Source organism: Gymnogyps californianus, chromosome 3 (genome assembly GCF_018139145.2).
Source record: "Gymnogyps californianus isolate 813 chromosome 3, ASM1813914v2, whole genome shotgun sequence".
Taxonomy (NCBI): domain Eukaryota; kingdom Metazoa; phylum Chordata; class Aves; order Accipitriformes; family Cathartidae; genus Gymnogyps; species Gymnogyps californianus.
Window position 1 is genome coordinate 101,434,268 of NC_059473.1, and position 20,052 is coordinate 101,454,319.

Consider the following 20,052-nt stretch of genomic DNA (forward strand, 5'->3'; position numbering starts at 1 on the left):
CGTAGTGTAATTATGCTTTTAAATGAACATAATGTTATATGTAATAACTCTTAAGTGGGACATGATACTGCCCTTATAATCCAAGAACTGCCAAGGTAGCCCCTATACGGAATCCTTTGTACAAAGGAAATCTACCAACAGATAAATAATGCATCTATTTAACCATTTCATAATCTTCCTTCATTTCTGAACTGATGATACTTCATTAGATAGTAAGCCAGAAAGAGTGTTGCCTAAAGAAACACCGAAGAAGCAGCAGAACAGCAGTGAAAAGTAGCTCAGTAAAAACACCCTCTTCTTATGAAGCGATAGAGACAGCTAGAGATATTTAGATAATGAAGACTGAGGAAATACTTGCAGTCTTGAAAACTTGTGACTTTAGAATAATGATGAGATATGCATTACCTTTATTACGTAACTACATCTCTTCACATTCAGGTGATAGTAAGTAAAGTTAGGCTTTGATTCCTTGTTCTGTGCAATCTGTATTTTCTGTTACTTTACCAGGCAAATCCCTGTTCATTTGTCAAGTCATCAAAAGCTTAAGAAAGCTACAGCATATGAATTTTTCTATATAGTCTTACAAAAAATCCACCCAATTTCTGTAATAGCTTTTAAAGAAACCACTCAAGTAAGCCTGGCAGAATCTGCATACTGAACATTGCTGAAGTAAATTTGCATTTCCCTAGGACAATTATTCTTTTACAGGCTGCTTCCTCTACATAGATTTATCTATGCCTTTACACCTTCCTCAGGTAAAATTCTCACTGACTTCATTGGGATTTTCTTGGAAAAAATGAGTATTTCATAATGCTGTGAATCTCAAACCAGAGTGGTTTTCTTATTCACAATTTCCTCAATCAAAAATTGACACTGAATTTGATGAAAAAATGAGTAGCACAAGTATTTCAACACAAGATAGGAAGTCCTACTCATTTTCAGAGACTAAGTAGCCATGCTTAACTTTTTTTTTAAAGTATCAATGAATAATTGCATTTTCAACTGATGAAAACCCTGTTGAGGTCAAAGGAAATGTCCAAATTTATTCCATGTGAGAAAGATGTTGCTATTTTGCTAAAGGCAGAGTTTTCCACTACATATACACCCTTGAAAACTATCAGTGCTCTTTCCAAGATGGGAGACTCACTTTTCATGCAGTATGAACTTTTGATGCATTTTGAAAATGAAACATTTCCAAGACCCTTTTTTGAATTCTCCCCTATAAAGATCAATATAAAATGGACCTTTTGTCTTCATTAGTTCTTTACACCTGTGCAAAGTCAGTGCTAACTAACAATCAGAATAACAGAATTTTTTACAACCTCTTTCTCTAGCATAAAGGGCTGCAGCGGGTGCTGAGAAAAAAAAAACTAGGCCTGGGAAGTCTGATGCTAATAATTCAAATGATCTACAGGCTCCATTGATTTCAACAACCTTAGCCAATTTAGACTAGCTAGGAATCTAACACCTTCTGATTAACTTGCTGTCATGACGAGTTCCTCTTACAGGAAAGAACGATAGATCTGCATTACCTGCTCCATGTATATACCAGAGCCATAGGGAGAGGCGGCAAGTCAGAAGGGTTAGGACAACTCCTTAAAGTTCAAATGTTACAGGAATGGCCAACAAAAATGCTAATTAAAGAATAAATTGGCCAAGCTGCTTTACAAACTGACTCAGTGTCCATGTCCTGAAAACTTTAGAAAGCAAAAGTTAGCTCTAGAGTTTAAAGAGCAGGTTACCTGATGTTTTTGCGGATCAGCAGTGCTGTGGGAAAGCACAGCACCTGGAACATGCCCATCACCAGGAGGTTTCCCTGACCCAGTGCCAGGGGAAACGTGCGACGTGGCCAGCAGCTGAGCGCTGATGGGACCGTAGCCATTGGAAGGCCGATGAACATTGTTTGAGGCAGCGGCTACTTCATCTTCATCACCGGAGTCCGTAATCAGGATAAACTCAGCCTTAAAAAGGTCATTCTCCTGCATTTCTCCTTTGCTCGAGTTACACCCTGGGGACTGGAAAGCCGTTCGGGTGCTGTCTGTACGGATGGCAGACACACAGTCTTGTCTGGCCCCACTCTTTAAGGCCAGCTCATCAGAGACTGCGTTAGACTGCAAAAGATACAAGGAAAAAGATCCCAGTTAGCTGCATTTTATTTGTGTTCCCCAAAATGTGAAGTAATTTTGGCTTGCAGCGGTGACTGGCACTGCACTACCGAAAGTGCAGAGGGTGAATGAAGAATTTGGGCATGAGAACCCTGCAGAAACGAGCTCCCCAGGGAGCCCCCTGCTTCCAGCCCCCCAGCCGATGCTGCGGGGGCTGCCTTCCCGGTGACTCACAGAGCAACAGGGGACTCTGAGCACAACGATGGCCCAAGCCTGGGGCTGGCACGGGAACCGAAAAGGAGGGTGCAGTCAAGCTGAATGAGCTGTCAGACCAGACTACGCCAGACACGACGGGAAAGCATCCTGACCCCGGGATCCATGGGAGCGGACAATGCTCCTCAGAGGAGTCTGACAGACAAATCTGGGACAAAACCTATACATATTAATGAAGAAACAAAGGCCTTTAAGCTAGGGCATTCTCTGAAGAGAGCCAACAAAGAGTCTGAGGTCAGAGATCTTTACTGTATGTTCAAGCTTCTCAGCACAGACCACAATTGTTCTTCGTATTTTCTGCAATTTCCACTTCCAGTATCTAACTTCTCAAGCACGCTTTGGATAAGGGCAGGAGTAGTGCAAGCTGGGCATACAACACGCACATCACCAAATCATTCAATATTGAAACTGCTATGGTAAATCCCATTTCTCTTGAAGGAGGAATCAGGTAAAAGAATAGAAATATTGTGTACTGCAAGAGAAAGCCTGTAGATGGGGCTCACATTTGAATCCTGCTTGAGGAATACAGTACTCATAAATTTCCACTTCACTTGCAGCTCCACGAGTCCTTGGAGCTCAGTTCTTCAAAAAAATATTGGACCATAAAGGGGGATACCATCAGTATGACTTTGGAGCTGTTATTTTCATTATCTGATGTTGGTTCGATTTTTTAAATATTGTTCAGGTTCTATACATTTTAGGAAAGGGAGTAATCAGTGTTATGAAGTCCTCAGTACTGCATCACCTGCCAGGAAAGTTTTCTCTGCCTACAGAGAAACACAGGGAGACAGATGTCAGGAAGACCTGATTCTGCTTTACCCAAGGCATTACTTACAGCAAAACCAATACTGAGTGGCTGGAAATGTAACTAATGAGTTAAATATCCCAAGGATAATATTCCAGTGCATGTCTCTTCAAACACATCCATTCTCTGCCCAGACCTAACCTCTTTTTAGACAGAGAGGACACTGAAAATGCTGGAGCATGTTCAAGTCAGAGGGCTGTGAACTCCTGTGAAAAGTTTATTACGTGGAAGAGCACCCAGAACTGCAGCCCCAGCAATGTCCCAGGGAAGGAGCTGTTACACAAGAGCAGAATCACCATAAGCATTAATAATAACCTGAGGGTTGCAGTTGCCTTTCAAGCAGCGTGGAATAAAATAAGAGGCCGTTAAGTGTTGTGAGGCAGGAAAGGAATAACAAACACTGTGGACTGGCTAAAGGAAGGAGAACCAGGATTGTTGTGCTGCTGGCTTCACCGTCACAGGAAATCATGGGGACAAGCTTTCAAAAACAACAAGCAAGCTTCCACTCTGATGCATTACTACGCGGCTATGAAAGGGATTGGCACCTTTGTTGGAAGTCACAGCACTGGCATTTGCTGAAACCAGGATCCAGTGACCAACTCTTGGTCGATTCCCATGTGATAACACTCCTCGCACACTGCCCTTGCTCCCATGAAGATTGGGAAGGAATCCCCCCTTGTCTGCCAAGAATATAGCCTTGCATAACTGACAGAGGATAGTATCGAGATGGACAAGGGTTTCCTTCCAATATGAACTCTGCCAAAGGCAAAACAGGCTGATGAGCAGATATCAGCCTTCTCTTGCGCAACAATTCTGCATCTCTGGTATGCTTGGTAATTAAAACCAAGCACAAGCCAAGAAACGGTTCAAGGGAAAGAGCTTCAGTTCAACGATGCTCAGGACAAAATTTTCTGTATCTTTTGAAAAAGTGGAAAAACTAGTGCAAACAAAAATCTACCTTATTTATAATTTCTTGATTGCTCAGATCCTTTGGTTCCTCTGGAATTGTCACAAGGAACTTAGAGACATCCACAACCTCAAAATGAGTTGGAAGTCGTCCAATGGATGGTACGAATGTGAAGGTCAATGGTTTGGTTCCAGATTCCTGAGAAGTGACCGACAAAACACATAATTAGTTCAACTTTTTTATCCAAATAAAGATGATTTTTGTCAGAGTTGAAATAACATGAATTAATTAATCTATGTAACTTACAAGCCTATTATTATCTATACCAGTCATCTTTTTTTTATCGGGTCATTGTACATTAAGGTCGTCTTTAACAGACGGAATACTGCCTTGAGTATACCCATCAATATCCTATATATTCTAGTGGTGTGGCACAGCAGACAGGAGAAAATTTGTTCAATAATTTGTTATTCTTTCCATTTTCCATACCAGAATCAGAAAACCATATTCGATTCATTTCAAGGCTATTTTTATCTTTAACTCCACTTTAGTAGAACAACAATGTCATTATACCACTCTATCTGGACATATTATAGCCCCTAGAGTATTTGCTTAACAACTTAAAACAAATTGGAAAAAACTTTTCTCTGCAAAAAGGAAGCAAAACATATTTACATTTTCTAATGCAAATGCAGCTAATTCGGAACAACATCTGGGATGAATTCTGATTCAAGGAAAGGATCTTCTCTCATTTTATTTGGGCCATTCAGCCACATACACCAACTAATTGTACATCCATCTGCTCATTTCTCCCTCCCCACCCTGCGTTCTCACTAGGACTGCGTACGTAGGGCCTGAATGCACTGAAGAGAAGAGAGACTAAGAGAAGGCAATTTCACCTAAACGTTCAATTTTATCACAGTGATCTCCCATCACTTCCATCTCCTTCACAGGAGATACAGGAAAAAGAAGTCCACACCATGGTAAAACTCTCAGTTGCTTTGCCAGGTATCAGGGAGAGGAACTGTAAAGGCCTTGGCAAGGTAAATAGAGGGAACCACATCCCAAACCACTGAACCTGACATGCTGACTTTCCCACTACTTGTTGTAAAAAATCCTTCTTTCTGATTCAAAGCTGTGGAATGTATAGATTTTCCCTTGTTTTATCATCTGATTTAAAGTTTACGGTAGTTAATTGTGCTTTCAATGAACTCTAATATGCAGAGTGTTGAACTGTATTGAATCATACAGAAAAACAGGACTATTGCTTCGGCACCTTTTTTTTGGCTTGCTTGTTTGAAGTGAAACAAATTGGAGAGCTATGACTCTTATTATGCTTCTTTGTAATTTGCATCCATAAATAAATAGCAATTATGGAATAGAGTGGAATTATGGAATACATTCACATGACTTGATCTTCTCGTGGCTGGAACATTAAAAATGATAGACACAGATTTCCAGTTTTAAAAAAATCTAAGCAAATATTAGTTAATTCCACTGACAGCTGTCTCCTGGAAGGCTTGGGCAAAACAGAGGCAGGTTATTTGTACAAACACTGTCAGCTGCTCTTTTCTCTGTAATTTAAGAGAATTCCGGTTTCTCAGACACACCCAGAATAATTTTCCATGTGTCCACCTCTAATTCTGAAAGAATAAGGTGTTTTGATGTTTGAAAGTGAAAAATCTGAATAAGTGGCAGCCATCTCAGTTCTGAAATCGGGCCTTTATATTCACAAACTCACACAAGTAGGTTACGTTACACTGCAGGCTTCCTACCCGGTTAGCGATGTGCATTGCAAGGGTGCAGGGACAAGGTGGTCTCCTACTTTCCCCTCCCTCCACTTCACACAAGTTGCCAAGCACTGGAGTACACGATGCATGGCCTGAATCAGTAGCAAAAGAGTGACTGCTAAATGCTCCGCCATGCCAGGAGCTCTGGATGTTTTTTTATGTGAGGGAGAAACAACATAGCTCTGTCCTTCTCTCAGCCACCAAGGTACTCGAGTCTGATCATTGCTTTTCATAAAGCAGCAACACAATTTTTAAATATCAATAGCCGGCACATTAAACACTTAGTCCTTGCTCCTGATACAAGTCAGCGGAGTAACATCAGTACTCAAGGACGTACTCACTAGCGAGCAGCCGCCAGTCCCTACAATGCAGCCAGGGATGCAGCCTCCATTTGAGCGCCTGCAGTACCCAAAGGTGCTCTTCAACAAGCTGGATTACCTGCACACAGGCAGGAGCACCCATCATATTAGCATTAGTGATTTCTGTACAGCTGACGCTATCCATTACAGTCTTATACAGCACCTGGGTCTCCACTGAAATCAGCTGGAGATGGCCTTTGCTTTCCTGCAGATCTGTAGCTGTGCTTTCATCTTTTGTCTCTAGTTAGGAAATGCAGCTAGTGACTCTGGCTACCTTGGTCGTCTTTACTAACATTTTCCCCCTCTACCTCACCCTCTTGCCATGTTCTTGTTTGACACTTGACAGCAGCTGTTCTGTAGCAGTGGGTATTCTTGTGTCAGAGCACAAAATATTCCTTATAAAAGAAAAAGGAAGAGAGAGAGAAAAAGTGTGCAAATAGCAAGCCCACACACAAACAGATTTATAGAAAATTCCAATCAAATGTGGTAGCACTGGTAAAGTCCCAGTACTTTATCTGCATATTTGTAACGAGGAAATACAAACAAAAAGCCAAGTTATGAGGCTCCAGACCATTGCGTAGTAATGGGGAGATCTTGCCAGCACCTGATTCTGTACTGTGTCTTACCCTGTACTTCCAATTTTATTGCTTTGATGGAAAAATTAAAGAATACATGAAGAAAACCTTGCTGTATTTGGCCTAAACACATTGTGGAAATAACCACCAAAATTGCTTGCAAGCTAAAACTAAGTTTGGAAAACACATATAAATATGTGCAAGCTAGAATATTTTTTCAGGTGGAAGATGCCATTAAAGCATAGCATTATTTATATTCCCCTAGTATATTTTATTTTTCCTAGAGTTTAGAAAGTATAAACCAGCAAATAGAATTACTGCATTTCAGAAAGTTTTAAGTTGCCAGATACTGCATGACGCAGTGTGCAGGAATGTGCTTCTCTTAGATTCACTCATAGCAAGTGGGAAACTGGAACTTCTAGCAGGTAAAACTGGTCACACAATCTAGGCTGCATCACAGAAACCTAGACAATGAGCAAATATCACAAGACTGGTCAGAAAACACAAACATTTCCACTGAGGAAAACAAAAGAGAAAAAATTCTTGCTTAAAAATATCTTTTAAGTGGTTGGTTTTATTTTACAGATTTTAAAAATAAGTAAAAAAACTTTGACATTTTAAAATTTAAATTTTAATTGGACTATGTGAAGCAGAAGGAACCATTACATACTTTTTTTGTTTTAAGGTAGAGAAAGGATTTTTGCACCTTTTTTCATATACTCATCTCATTTACTATATCTCTCTGGCTTATGTTTCTATCCTTGAAGAACTGAAAGAAATGAACAGGTTGGACTTTCAGCATTTAATTACATCTATTAATAGCCACTCCGACATGTAGAGGTAAATAATAGAGAAACAACCTTAAAATACAAATATATAAAAATCTCTATATGAAAGTTTCTTGCAGATTATCATCTTTTCTTCATAACCAGTACTAACAGCAGAAGGAATTCAATGCCATACATTCCCTGCTGCTGTAATTCACTTGAATCAATAGAGTTACGGTGGCAGAAAAATACCGTATGCAATGTCTATTCAAGTTAATGCTAATGAATTCTGGTTTATATTATATAATCAACTTTATGCACAATGAAATAATTGATTGTTTTTAGTTGTATCCTTTCACGTTACTTAGTTCTTTGAAGAACCTAAATTATAGAGTTTAATATAAATAACCTTTGAATATCCATTGGGGGTTATAGGCTGCTGCATAATACATTGCTGAATAGCTTCAAAAGGAGAAAATTATTCTAGATGACTTCCATGACTTCCTATATCATCAATTTACAAACAGGTTTGTTGCATAATTAATACCATCAATTTACAACTGCCCCAGGGATAGTAACTGAAATTATATTAATTATTGTTTTCATTACCACAGCTTCTACAGTCCTTACTTGTAGAGCACATTTTTATTGTCTTGGTTACCTTATGAAGACAAATGAACACTTCCATTTAATCTCTCGCATGCTCTATATGCATTCAGCCTACTGCCTATTTTGTAATTTAAATTGAGGTCCCATTGTCAGTGATTGCTTCCCAGGATTTCCTTCTGGAATACAGATTGCTAAAGTGAAATTGAATATGCTGGTTCACATTACCACTTCTTCCACTGATTTGCTAATGTAAGTCATTTCGCTAATAAAATGACACCCTGAGAAAACCTCACTCTTGAAATATCAAGTACTTCCTTTTGAGGCTGGCTATTTATTTGTTTAAAGGACAGAAAAGGAAATACAGGCATAAATAATAGCAAAGTAACAAGCGTGTGCCTCATGACATAGAAACATGTTGACTGAAGCGCTGTTTTGGTCAGAGCACAAATTCACATGCCCACAATTCCTGCGTGATAAATATAGCTCCAACACACGGAGAGAGCACAGCTAACACCACTGACAGCCAGGGAGAGGGGCCATCCAAAAACACGGCCCGGGGTGCCTAACCTCTCCTTAAACTCCTTTTCTGGGTTCAGACTAAAGTCAAACCACAAAGAGACATTGTCTCCTCTTCAAGACAGAGAAAAAGTCTAGTCTACTACAGATGAAATTATCGGTTAATGAGATGTAAGAACCTTCAGCATATCTTCATATCTTGACTTATTATAGCTATCACAGTAACCTAATACAGATTAGCTGATTATTGTGTAATATGAACTCTGGCTTATCTAAAACCTTTTACAAACAGCAGCAGATGATCATCTGAACACCAACTTTATATCTGTGAAACTTCAGGGGAAAAGCTAAATCCACTCCAAAAGTCAAGGATGAAATTACAGCCCAGCTGAATTTTGTGCCAAAATTCCCACCGACAGCTGTGGTCCAGGAACTTCCCCAAGCCCTGTGATGTGCCCATTGTATCACCTTCAGCAAATCACTTTTGCTTCTTTCAATACAGCAGCACACACTAAAACGCACACACAGACAAATATCCTTTGAAAATTAATGTGTGTAAAGCACTAGAAAGAGCAAATGAATAATAGTATAAAATTGTAATCTATTATTCAAAATGCAAGAGCTCATTCAGCTGAAGTGTTTCTTTTCAATAATAATTTTAATTAGCTCTTCAGCCCAGCAGACTTTATAAAACTGTAATTGCTCTTTCATACTGGCCTACACATATGCAGCTAAGCATGGTGAAAAGTAAGTAAAGATAACCTTTAATTACCTCCTTTGCAAAGGGGGAGTAAAATACTTTGCCTGTTATGTTTAATTGATTTAATTAAATGCAGTTTGACTAAATGGTCATAAAATGTTAGACTGTAAGGTGACCTGGGTCTCTAAATCATATTTTAGGATCACTGACACCCTTAAAGCCCTTATTTGCTCCAGTCTCCTAAACCTCCTGGGAAGCAGCATCTTCCAAGCTAAGAACACCTCTGTTGTAACATCCCACGCTGCTCTAGTCCATCACCCATGCGCAAACCTCCAGCTAGGCAGTCCCACACCCAGTCTGCCTCCAGCCGCTCCCTCAGCAGGTAATCACCATTTCCTTCTGTCTGTCCTGCATTCATTTTACTGCACGGATCAATCAGAAATGACCCAGAAATATTGCTGCTGATTTTGCACAGGTTTTTCTGTAGTATGGCCAGGCTTGCCATCTGATCTTGCGTAGAAGGCAGTCAAGGACTGGCAAAAGTAGACTGAAAACGTTTGAAGGCTAATTGCAAAAGAAAGTTAAAAAAAACCAACTGGTGCTGTCTAGCATGCACACGAACTGCTTATCAAAAACTTTAGTGGTCAGAAGACTCCCTGGGAAATGGGAGACTTCAGACCAAGTCCAGTGCCTGTAGATACATAAAAATATCTGCACCTAAACTTAGGTCCTTACAAGGTCATAGGACTTACAAGTTCATATGTAGAGTATCTATACTAGCATATACACAGAGACATTCACACACACTGATATGCATAATATATGCTTATACAAAGTCGTGATACTTCTGCCTAACCAAAAGGCTGCAGACTGCTTAGTCACATTAGTATAACAGCAGTAAGGCACAACAGATCCCAGTTTTCCAGTCCTTTTTTGAACAGGTCCATCTCAATTATCCAGTGAGAAATTGAAAGTTAACCTGAATTTATTCTTTTTCCTGTAAAAGTTTCTTGCAATTTCAGTCCTGCAAGAGTCCCAGAATGCTGCTGTCATCCTCACAGCAGTCTTGGAGCACAGTCTCATTAATGTGGATGACATAATTCCCCTCATTTTTTTTTCCCCAAAAGCCGCACCTATCAGCAAGCAGGTGTGATTTTCAAATCAAGCACTGGGAATAGAAATAAATCCCTACTTACATCTGTCAGAGCTGAGAGATCAGTCTTGTGGGATGATGCTAGCAAGGAACTTCAATTTTACAGTAGCACGCATCAGTCATTTGCCCTTTGGTTTCTTGAGATGTCTGAGTGGTTGAGGGCCAGAGGGATTTCAGCCAGACCAGCTCACTCCCCACGGAGCTGCGGCTCACGTGTGGTGAGGTTTCGCCACCACACCAGTGAGCACTGCCAGTCCTGCCCTCACCACCGCAGGAGGATCAAGCTCACGTGGTGCTGCCACCACAGATGAGCACCTCAGCAGTTCTCCCTTCAAAGAAGCATCGCAAAGCAAGTTTGGTAACACACCAGTGATACCGTTGCAAGCAATACGTTTTGGGAGCGGGTGGTGCCCAGCATCACATTTGTGTCTATACATATCCCTGCATGTGCCTTCTAATGGACCGTTATTTTTGTACAGTGAACTAACTATTGAGTGACTCCAGAAAAAGGATATGTATGTACTAATAAAACATATGTCATGTTATCAGGAAACCATAGCTTGAAGGCTGTTGAAGAAAACTAGGGGATTTTAACAGATGCCTCCAAAAGTACAAGCACAAGATAATAGCAGAAGCCTTGAAACTGCAATATAGGATAGGGGCCCTAGGGCTGCAAGCACAAATCATTAATAATCAGTTATTACTCACTATGGAAATGCAAACTTGTGTGCTAGTATTAAGGATAACAGAGGAAGCAAAGAACCAGTATCCAGCATATGTAAAACATATCAAACACCATAGAATTTGGATATAACAGAATTTGCTGGCCAATGAAGAAAGAACAAGTAAGTGAACTGTTAGCAAACATAAAAAAATAACTTCAAGTGGGCTAAAAGTGCAGGGGAACTAAGCCCCAGCATAAACATCATACAATTCCCTGCAAACAACTGGAGATGCTGGCAGCTTCCGTAACAATGCATAGAAAAAAAGTGGTAGAAATGAGACACTTTGCCTAGGTCAGTTTTAACTGTATAATTATTGACAATGAGCTGTAATAATTGGACCATTTGGACTTTAAGTGTGAGTATCACTGTAACTGGACTAATAACCATCATATAACCCCCATGTACATGTGAATTTGTGTGCATTTGTGTGAACAGTACAATGAGGAGGTGCTAAGAGAAAACAGTAGATTGAAGAGAGGGTAAGTATGAGAGGTAGTGCATGAAAGTCTTTTCTAAACTGATAAACTCAGGAGATTAGCGGTCCAGTTGAGTATACAAGAAATGATAAATACAGAATACCAAGAGTCAGCCCAATCTGCCCAAGACCACCAGGACACACTGGCATCAGCAGTGAACAAGTTGAACCCCATTCGAGAAGGCCGTAGCTGCTATACATGGACAAAGACTGCGGGATTATACATACAAACAAAGAAAGAGGCCCCTAACACAATTTTCTGACCACTCACCTAGAAGCCAAAGGCATAGCAGTAGAACCTGCTGCTCCTGCACAAAGGTTGCCCTCCCAGCTGTGGCTCCAGCTGGGTAGCTCTGAGTTAGTGCATCAGTGTACGAGAGACCTGCATGAGTAACTAAATGCACCGTGTGAATAGTTATCCGCTGTTAATAAGAATAGCCTCATTCTGTTAGTGATAATAGCTTGGCTAATAAAAAGTGTTCTGATAAATATTGGTTGTGATGAGTGCCTCCTCCAGCTTGATCCCCTGTCAGGGAAAAGGGAATTAACAACTTTATAACTCTGTGATTAGACTGCTAATACTTCAATTAGATTAATTGTAAATTTTTGCATCTCTATGTGTGTTTCTCTAGCTTGCGTAAGTTGCACAAGGTGTCTGGTTTTTCACCACACCCTTGAGGCTTGGTAGTGATTTGAACACAGCAGATGAGATTGAGCATTTCCCACTTGTGCAACTTTTCTGCTCATTTTTGAAGAACTGCCTTCCTGCTTTGTTTACACACAACTGAAGGAGGACTGGTACAGCCTCAGTTTATCAGCTGAGTTATGCTTTAAACAGCTCCAGGTTAACAGTTGTGTGCGAAATCCCTCATGGACTCTGATGAGGATGTGCTTGATGTTGGGGCTGTCAGTGCTTCACTGCAAATCTGCTGTTAGCAAGAGCACTTTAGCAGTATTTTGGCATACGCAACAGCACTGGCAGCCTTTCTGTGTTTCCCCAGGTATAACTCTATCCAAAACACTTCAACACAGACTGTGAACACCCCTATCATCAAGCAGGCCCTTTATACCACGGTCACCTGGTATTGTAGCACTTACTCTAAATAAATTCTCCTCAGACCTGAAGGACCACAGGTTCAGGCTCAAATTCATTCTCACTTCCAGCACTTTCAGCAAAGAAAACCGCCTCTTTCCAGGAGACAGTTTCAAACATCGGGAGGTCTCTCCCCACCCAGAGACTTCAGCTACCTCTGGGTGACTTGAATGTGCCAATTCTCTCTGCCCCAGGTTAATAGCTCCCGTTATTACCTGCTGCCCGCAGATACAACCAACCAGCTCCACCTGCTCTCACCGAAACACCAGCAAGCAGAGAGACGCTGTTACTCACGCACATCCTGTAGGTACCACATGCATACGCTCTCCACTGACAGCTGTCTCCTCATTCATTTTGACTGTTTCTGGTTCCGTAAAAGTTTCCTGTTTCTCTCATTTCCTTCTTTTAGTACTTCTGTCTGTTCTCAGCTAAGCAATGTTAAAAGTACATTTAAATTTTTGATAGCTTTTTCAGGTTACTTTTTAAAAAGTATTTTCATTTTTGAAAACTGTAAAAAGTAAGGGATTTTGAGTGTTAAAATATTTTGGTCGAGTTTGGTTTAATTGGAAAGTAACTTTTCATTTAAAAATAATTGATCTGACAGGGGGAAAGAAAAGGCTGATGTGATTTGCTCTTGGCAGCACAGATTCTATCAAGTTGTCTCCTGTGTTCAGAAACTTCTATTATTATTATAAAACTTTCGGGTTTATTTCTTTTAAATCTCTGAAGCATGGCATTTTCAATAGATACCTCTTTTCCCAAACTGCTACATCTTGTATCTGGGCATTTGTCTTGCTAAGGAGCTATATTTTTGGAGCAGGGATCCAAAGGATATAAAGAAACACATAGAACTGTACAGCTTAAATTTTCAAAGGCTATGCACCTGGCACCCACTTATCAATGACAGATAATAGCACATCTTTCACGTTTTAGAGTTATCTCACTAACTGGTCACGACATACTCTCAAATATGATTTTCAAGATCCAAAAAGCCATCTGGCATCTGGATTTATCAGTTTTTTGATCAATCAGAAAAAGGTATTTAAAAAAAAAAAAAAGATGCTTTCATAGATTTCATGAAGTGCAAATTAGAACCTTAGTCTTTATCCACTCTTATATGACCAGACTGAGGGCTTCTAGTTTATCTGCTGTCACTTTTTTCTGCTGCCATTCCAGCAGACAGCAGTGAAAGTCTTATAATACCAGCTGGCCCAGATCCCTCAAGTCCTTTCCATAAGGAAGAGAACAGAGTTCTCATTGATGGTACGTTAGGGATACACAGAGTGATTTGGAAATATCAGACGCTAAATTTTCAGCTTTTTAACCAACCATAGGAAGAGGCAGTTGGTATTTTAATCATTAAGAAATTGATTATTTCATCCTGTATAATCAGCAGTAGGCTTCCCATCAGAAGCCACACCACCCTTTACAGACATCTGCGCAAGGGATTTAACGAATAATCAATACGAGCCCGCCTACAAGCATTCTTACCTGTCCTCTGCTAATAAAACTCAGTGGGCGGATAATTCAGATGCCTCTTTCGCCAGGCTGCTGTCTGTAGTATGTAGAGCACAGTTGGGAGATAAATTAAAAATGAACATAAAAAAGCAGTGAAGAAATGTGTGTGATAAAACTGAAGAAGAGGTCATATTTTCCCCTTCTCAGCAAGGATTTTCAGAGGTCCTTTTAATGAGCTATTTTCTGAGTAGGTCTGTGTGGGCCCAGAAGAATGCTGGCTACAAAGAGTAATTATTCTGGCACTCAGCTACTAACAAACAAAAAGGTAAAGCTGAATGGCTGTTGGCTTCTTCTGCACGTTCACAGGAGGGCAGGATGATAAAGTTAGGATCTCGTTTCCTTCTCTGTGCTAATCATTAAAAAGCAGCTGTCTTCAAACATTTACCTTGAGCTTTCCCAGATGTCAAGAATACCGCATGTTTAACAGTGCCAGGGTCATTTTCATACAACTTTATCTATTTGGAAGAATAGCTACACTTGTTCCAATTAAGTCATTTTATTTTTATTTTTTCCAACAAAAGCGTTTGTGTGAAGAATTGTCTTTTTACAAACTTGACTTTGTCTCATCAAAAAAAACATTTTGAGTTTTGCACTCTGGCATAATCATTCAGCTAAATACAGTCATGTACCATTCCTCAGATATTTTAGAGTGTAGGAGAAAGAACAGGAGTAGATTTTCCACAGAAGACTGTACATTTTGTACCAAGAACAAGCATAATTTCTTTAGCTAACAAATCTGAGCAGCCTGCAAACTGAAATCTATACTTTGCCTCAGGCCTCCTGTGCAGCCCTGAGTAAATGCCTATAACCTTGTCTATACTAAAATATTCTGACAGTTCATGGGTAACCGCAACTTCTTCGCCATGTATTCCCAGATATCCTACATCCACATGACATTATTTGACTAGTTTGGTGAAGGTAACGTGTAGTTAGCACATGCCAGCCCTAGGACAACTCTCACCTCGCCAGTTTCTGTACCTAGGGATGACATATGGCATCTATCAAAGCTCCCATTTGAGTCCAGCCAAGCAGCTCTTCATAACTAGGACTATCCCATTCAGATGGCCAACTTTGCTTAAGTCAAGTTCTGGTTTTGCCCTGCCAGCCATATTCCTGTCAGAACAAAGATATAGATCATGTTGTTTACTTTCAAAATCAGGTTTTCCTTCTCTCTAGTCTTATGCTTGTGGTCTTATATTTCAGTGCCAATTAACACATCTACTGACCAATGATTCTTTCCTTCCTCTTTTTATGTTGTCCTTACTAATCTCTTATCACTTAGGTTTCTCTCAGTCATTCTCCTCTCCATTTCCAGTTTGCAATCTACCTTTAAGTTATGGCAAACAGAGTTTGCAACATCTGAAGCAGATTTCTAGAAAAGTGAGAAAACACAATGTATTTAGGTTTGGCTTCATGAGCAAGTATAGTACTAATGTCAGGCTTCTAAAGAAGACTTCCAAATTTAAGGAAAACCCTGTCAGTGTTATAAAGAGTACTTCAGACTTTCAGCTGAAAATGTGTAAATAACACTACCTCTATAGATACTATGAACTAACCAAAGGATTACAGTATTATAAAAAGGGCAGGTGACAATTTTAACGAACATAAATCTTCATGTTGTCATTTACTTCCTACCAAGATTTTCTTCAGAAGTTTCCAGTATAAGAATACAGGTGACAATGCAATGGAAAACACTTTTGCACATAGTAACAATGTATGTAGATTCAGTATTTGATTCCTATGTATTTGTACTTTCATGTTGCGTCTTCATTCTAAGCAATTGGAGGCAGGCATGGATGTAATAATTGTAGCTTTAGATTAAAGAAGCAATTGAGTTAGTTTATTGCCAGAACTACAATTTCAGAGATTTTATAAACCTTTTTATCACCTTAAAATATTTCAAAGCCCATATTTCCTATAATACCCCAAAATAAACTCAGTACAATTAAGGCTGACCCTGACAGTAATTCCGGTATATTCCCTATAGATCCTGAAACTACCTTCATCACCAGGGAGAATGGGTTACTGGTTACTGAACTGACATGACTAACATGTGCTACATGGGACATATTCTTTCTCTCCTCCTGTCCAGCGGTTTAGCATTTTGATTATGTTAACAGGGTTCTTAAGTCAAGGTTATCTTGTGCTATGTTTTTGTATTAGCTGAAGACACATACCTTCTGCTTCAAATTGTAAGTTTTATATTCCAAAATTCTGTAGCCTCTCAAAAGGATCTTTGCTCCTTTTGCCTTAGTGGCAGATGACTCCGCAGTCCCCTAAGATCAGAGCTGCCAGATTCAGGGATAATGTTGCTTGCTTACTGCAATGTTCTAAAATGTCTGAATTGAGGAGAGTCCTGCAAGACTTCAGAAGAAATGCTGATTTTTTTATCACTTTAGACCATTCTTTCCTGAGAGTTACTTGCAATAAGTCAAATTTTGAAACTGATTGAAAATGGATGTGATTTCTGAACTTGGTCTTAGCTTTGAAAAGGGAAGAAATATATCTTGGATGTCAATTAAACATTCATGTCATTAGTAGTAATAGAACAGTACCATTTATGAGCATGCTCCCAATTATAACAATGTACATTATTTCAAAAAGAGATTCAACTTTGGGTTAGAGTCAACTTCAAAACTCTGGAAAATAACATTATATATGCACAATTTGCTACCAACAGAGATTGCTTTCTTTTTTTCATCCACCTCCTGAAAAACATGTTTCAGGTGGAAATGAAGATTGCGATTCAAATTATATAAATTAGGAGGTTAATATAAAAGTTAAAAAACTTGAAGTGTTTTAGTTATCAGTTTGTTGTTTTGAGATATTAGTCAAAGTTTTAAATTCCACTAGCAGGGATCATTAAACCAGACATCAAATATATATCCTTCATTTAAATTCAACAGGAAAGACCCTATAATTCATGTATTACTTTTTCACCCAATGTTTTGAAAAGTTAGAAGATTTACAGATAATAAACAGATTTGGACTTAATAAAACTTCTTCTTATGTTTCAGCAAATAACTCTTGCTAGGATTCTTTATCCTAAAGATTATATATGTCCTGTGAACAATATTAAGAAATCACAGGCATTTTTAATAAACCTCTCACATCTGTATGCACAAGGCATCATGCAATCTGAAAGCTTCCAAACCAAAAAAAAAAAAAAAAAAAAAAAAAAAATTTTAAAAACCCTAAAGCTGTAAGTCATGCATTAAGAAAATCTTAACAGCAATGTATTGGCAATCCAATGTAATTGTATTTATGCACGCTTCATACTAAAGCCTCAGGTTATTTTAAAATTGTCTTAACTTAGTTTTTAAGAAAAGGACATTGCTGTACTATTTCTGTCAAATTCTGTCTTTTTCACGGTGTTAAATTTTATGTTCCTACTGACTATGGCTGTTTCCTCAGGAAAAAACGTGATTAGGAGCTCAGTCTTGCCAACATTATCCAGCTGATGTTTTGATGACAGCAGAGACTACAGGTCAACGGGAGAGCTCCGGCACTCAAGAAAACCACAAGGCAGATGTGCCTGCAGGATCAGTCCTCTTCTCTGAAATGCTCATTCTCTGACTTTTAAAGGAAGTGTAATAAATGACATGCATTTTACCAAAAAAGCAGTTGCCTCATGCGGTACATGTCTTACTGCTCCAGTCTCTGATTTTGCATCTGTCCTGCCTATTAGGTCTTGTTTGTTAACTAGCCAGAAACTGGCACGAAGAAAAAAGTTTGAAAGTTAAGGAAATGAAACAAGTTATTTTTGGAAGTGACTCAAAAGCCCTCTTGTACCAAGTACTTATTTTTCCTCTGCTTCTCAGAAAAGATCCTTGTAGGAAATTACCGAATATACTAGTAGCTGGTAAAATTTCATTCATTTAAAAGGTTGCCTTTAATTTCAGTAGAAGAAGTCAAACACTGTGTTTGTTGTATGTAGTATTGCCTCGGCTGACTCTATATTGCCATTATACATAGGAAATCTCATCTCCTTTGCAGTTCTGAAGTGGACCAGGAATTTTTCATTTAAGTATTTTCTTCCACATTAAAAAGTCAGTTTGCTTGAACAAAGTCCTTTAACAGAACATATTTGCTTTTACTCACTTTTCATCTGGAAGGTTCCTTGAATCCAGGATGGACTGACTAGTGGAAACACCATGACAGAGAGACAGAACTGCTTTTGAATATGCCTCTCTTTGAAGGACAAGATGGAAACTTACCCCAGGTTTCCTACAATGCTGACGAATGCCCCAGCTACCAGGCTATTTTCAGATGTCTCTTTCTCAGATGTGTTTTTCAGCATAAGCTTTGAAGGACATCTTCCTCCATTAGCATCAGAAAACAAATTGCCAAAGGTTGAAACTTTCCTTCAGATAAAGTTTTTTCCTAGCCGGAAATGTCAAATCCAGTCATTGAACGTTATAACGGTGATATGGCCTCCCAGGGTCGGGGAAGCAATCAGCACAAAAATCCCGAAGCTAAGGCCTTGGGTGAAGGACTTGAGAAGCAAGCAAGGAGCTTTAGGCAACTTTGAGAGGACATCTTTTGCTCTGTAGCACTTGCTGGCACCTGCCTTTCGCCAGCAGCACTGGTGAGACCCACTGCAGCACCTGAGGTTCACAAACAAGCCAGCAGGCTGCAGATGAAGGGTCTGGACTGAAGGGGTCATCAGCCTTTATTCTTCTTCCAAAACAATGCGTTTGAGGAACGCACATGGTCACAGATAGATTTGAAGTAATTGGCAGGCATTTTTGTTTGGCTTCTTACTAAAAATAAATAAACACAAGATTTAAGGCTGCACTGGCCCATAGCTGTTCTTGGCAGAATTTGACAGCAAAAAAACGCTTATACAGAGGATTTGTGCTACAAAAACAAAATCAGGTCGCTTCAGAGCTCCTTGTCTGCTACATAGGGCACAAACTATTTCGTATTGATTACACTTTTCCTCTGGTTTACTAGAACCTCAAACATTCATTAGAGCATTCAGGATTAAGAGGCTTTTGGCATGCTTTCTATAGAAAGTGTGTGTCTGTCTGTGTGTGTGTGTGTTTGTAAAATGAAAGACAGGAGAATGCTACGTGGGTGGAGGTGAAGTGTCAAGAATTTGGGATTTGCTTTTGCAAATAGCTATGTCAGCAGACTATATACTTGTCCTATCAAAATAAATTAGGCCTTGTTCACAGGAATCTCTACAGTTTTTAATGGTTACTTGGGAAAAATTTAAATTCTGAGCCAGTTTTTTATGAAGTTTTTGAGATCACGTAAAAACAAAAATAAAATGTGCTGTGATACATTTGCACCTGCCTACTTAAAAATATACTTCATTCCATGAAGACTAATTAAAAGCATGGTCCCACAAGAATTATGCCATATGACATCAAAAGATCAAATTCTAAATGATCAGCTTGTTTCAGCCCTCATAATTACCTAAGTGGTACACTTCAGAAGTTGCCTTTCTCATCTAAACTCAGCTTATCTCTCTTGGAGCATGTGCACATGATTGAGAGTCTATTTTAAAAGGTTATTATCTGTCAGTGGAGGTACAGATAGTGAACCAACCATCTATGGGCTGTTGGACATCTGCAACTGCAAAATAAAAAAATGACCGTGAAGAAAATGGGTTTATTTAAATAGCCTACCATTACTTCTTCCCTGGGCAGCGTGAGACTGTGTCTCTGCTAACAA

At 39.3% G+C, this 20,052-nt stretch overlaps 1 protein-coding gene across 1 annotated transcript in view; it reads right to left on the bottom strand.

Annotated features, from left to right (window-relative positions):
* MLIP (muscular LMNA interacting protein) overlaps nt 1-4,306 on the bottom strand; it is a gene marked incomplete at its 5' end in the record, with an annotated part of 69,720 nt that extends 65,414 nt beyond the window's left edge. The window contains 2 exons of the mRNA XM_050893972.1: nt 1,743-2,111; nt 4,142-4,306. Of these exons, the coding sequence (XP_050749929.1) occupies nt 1,743-2,111; nt 4,142-4,306 (534 nt within the window). The remainder of the gene's footprint in view (nt 1-1,742; nt 2,112-4,141) is intronic.
* Nucleotides 4,307-20,052: the final 15,746 nt, after the last annotated feature.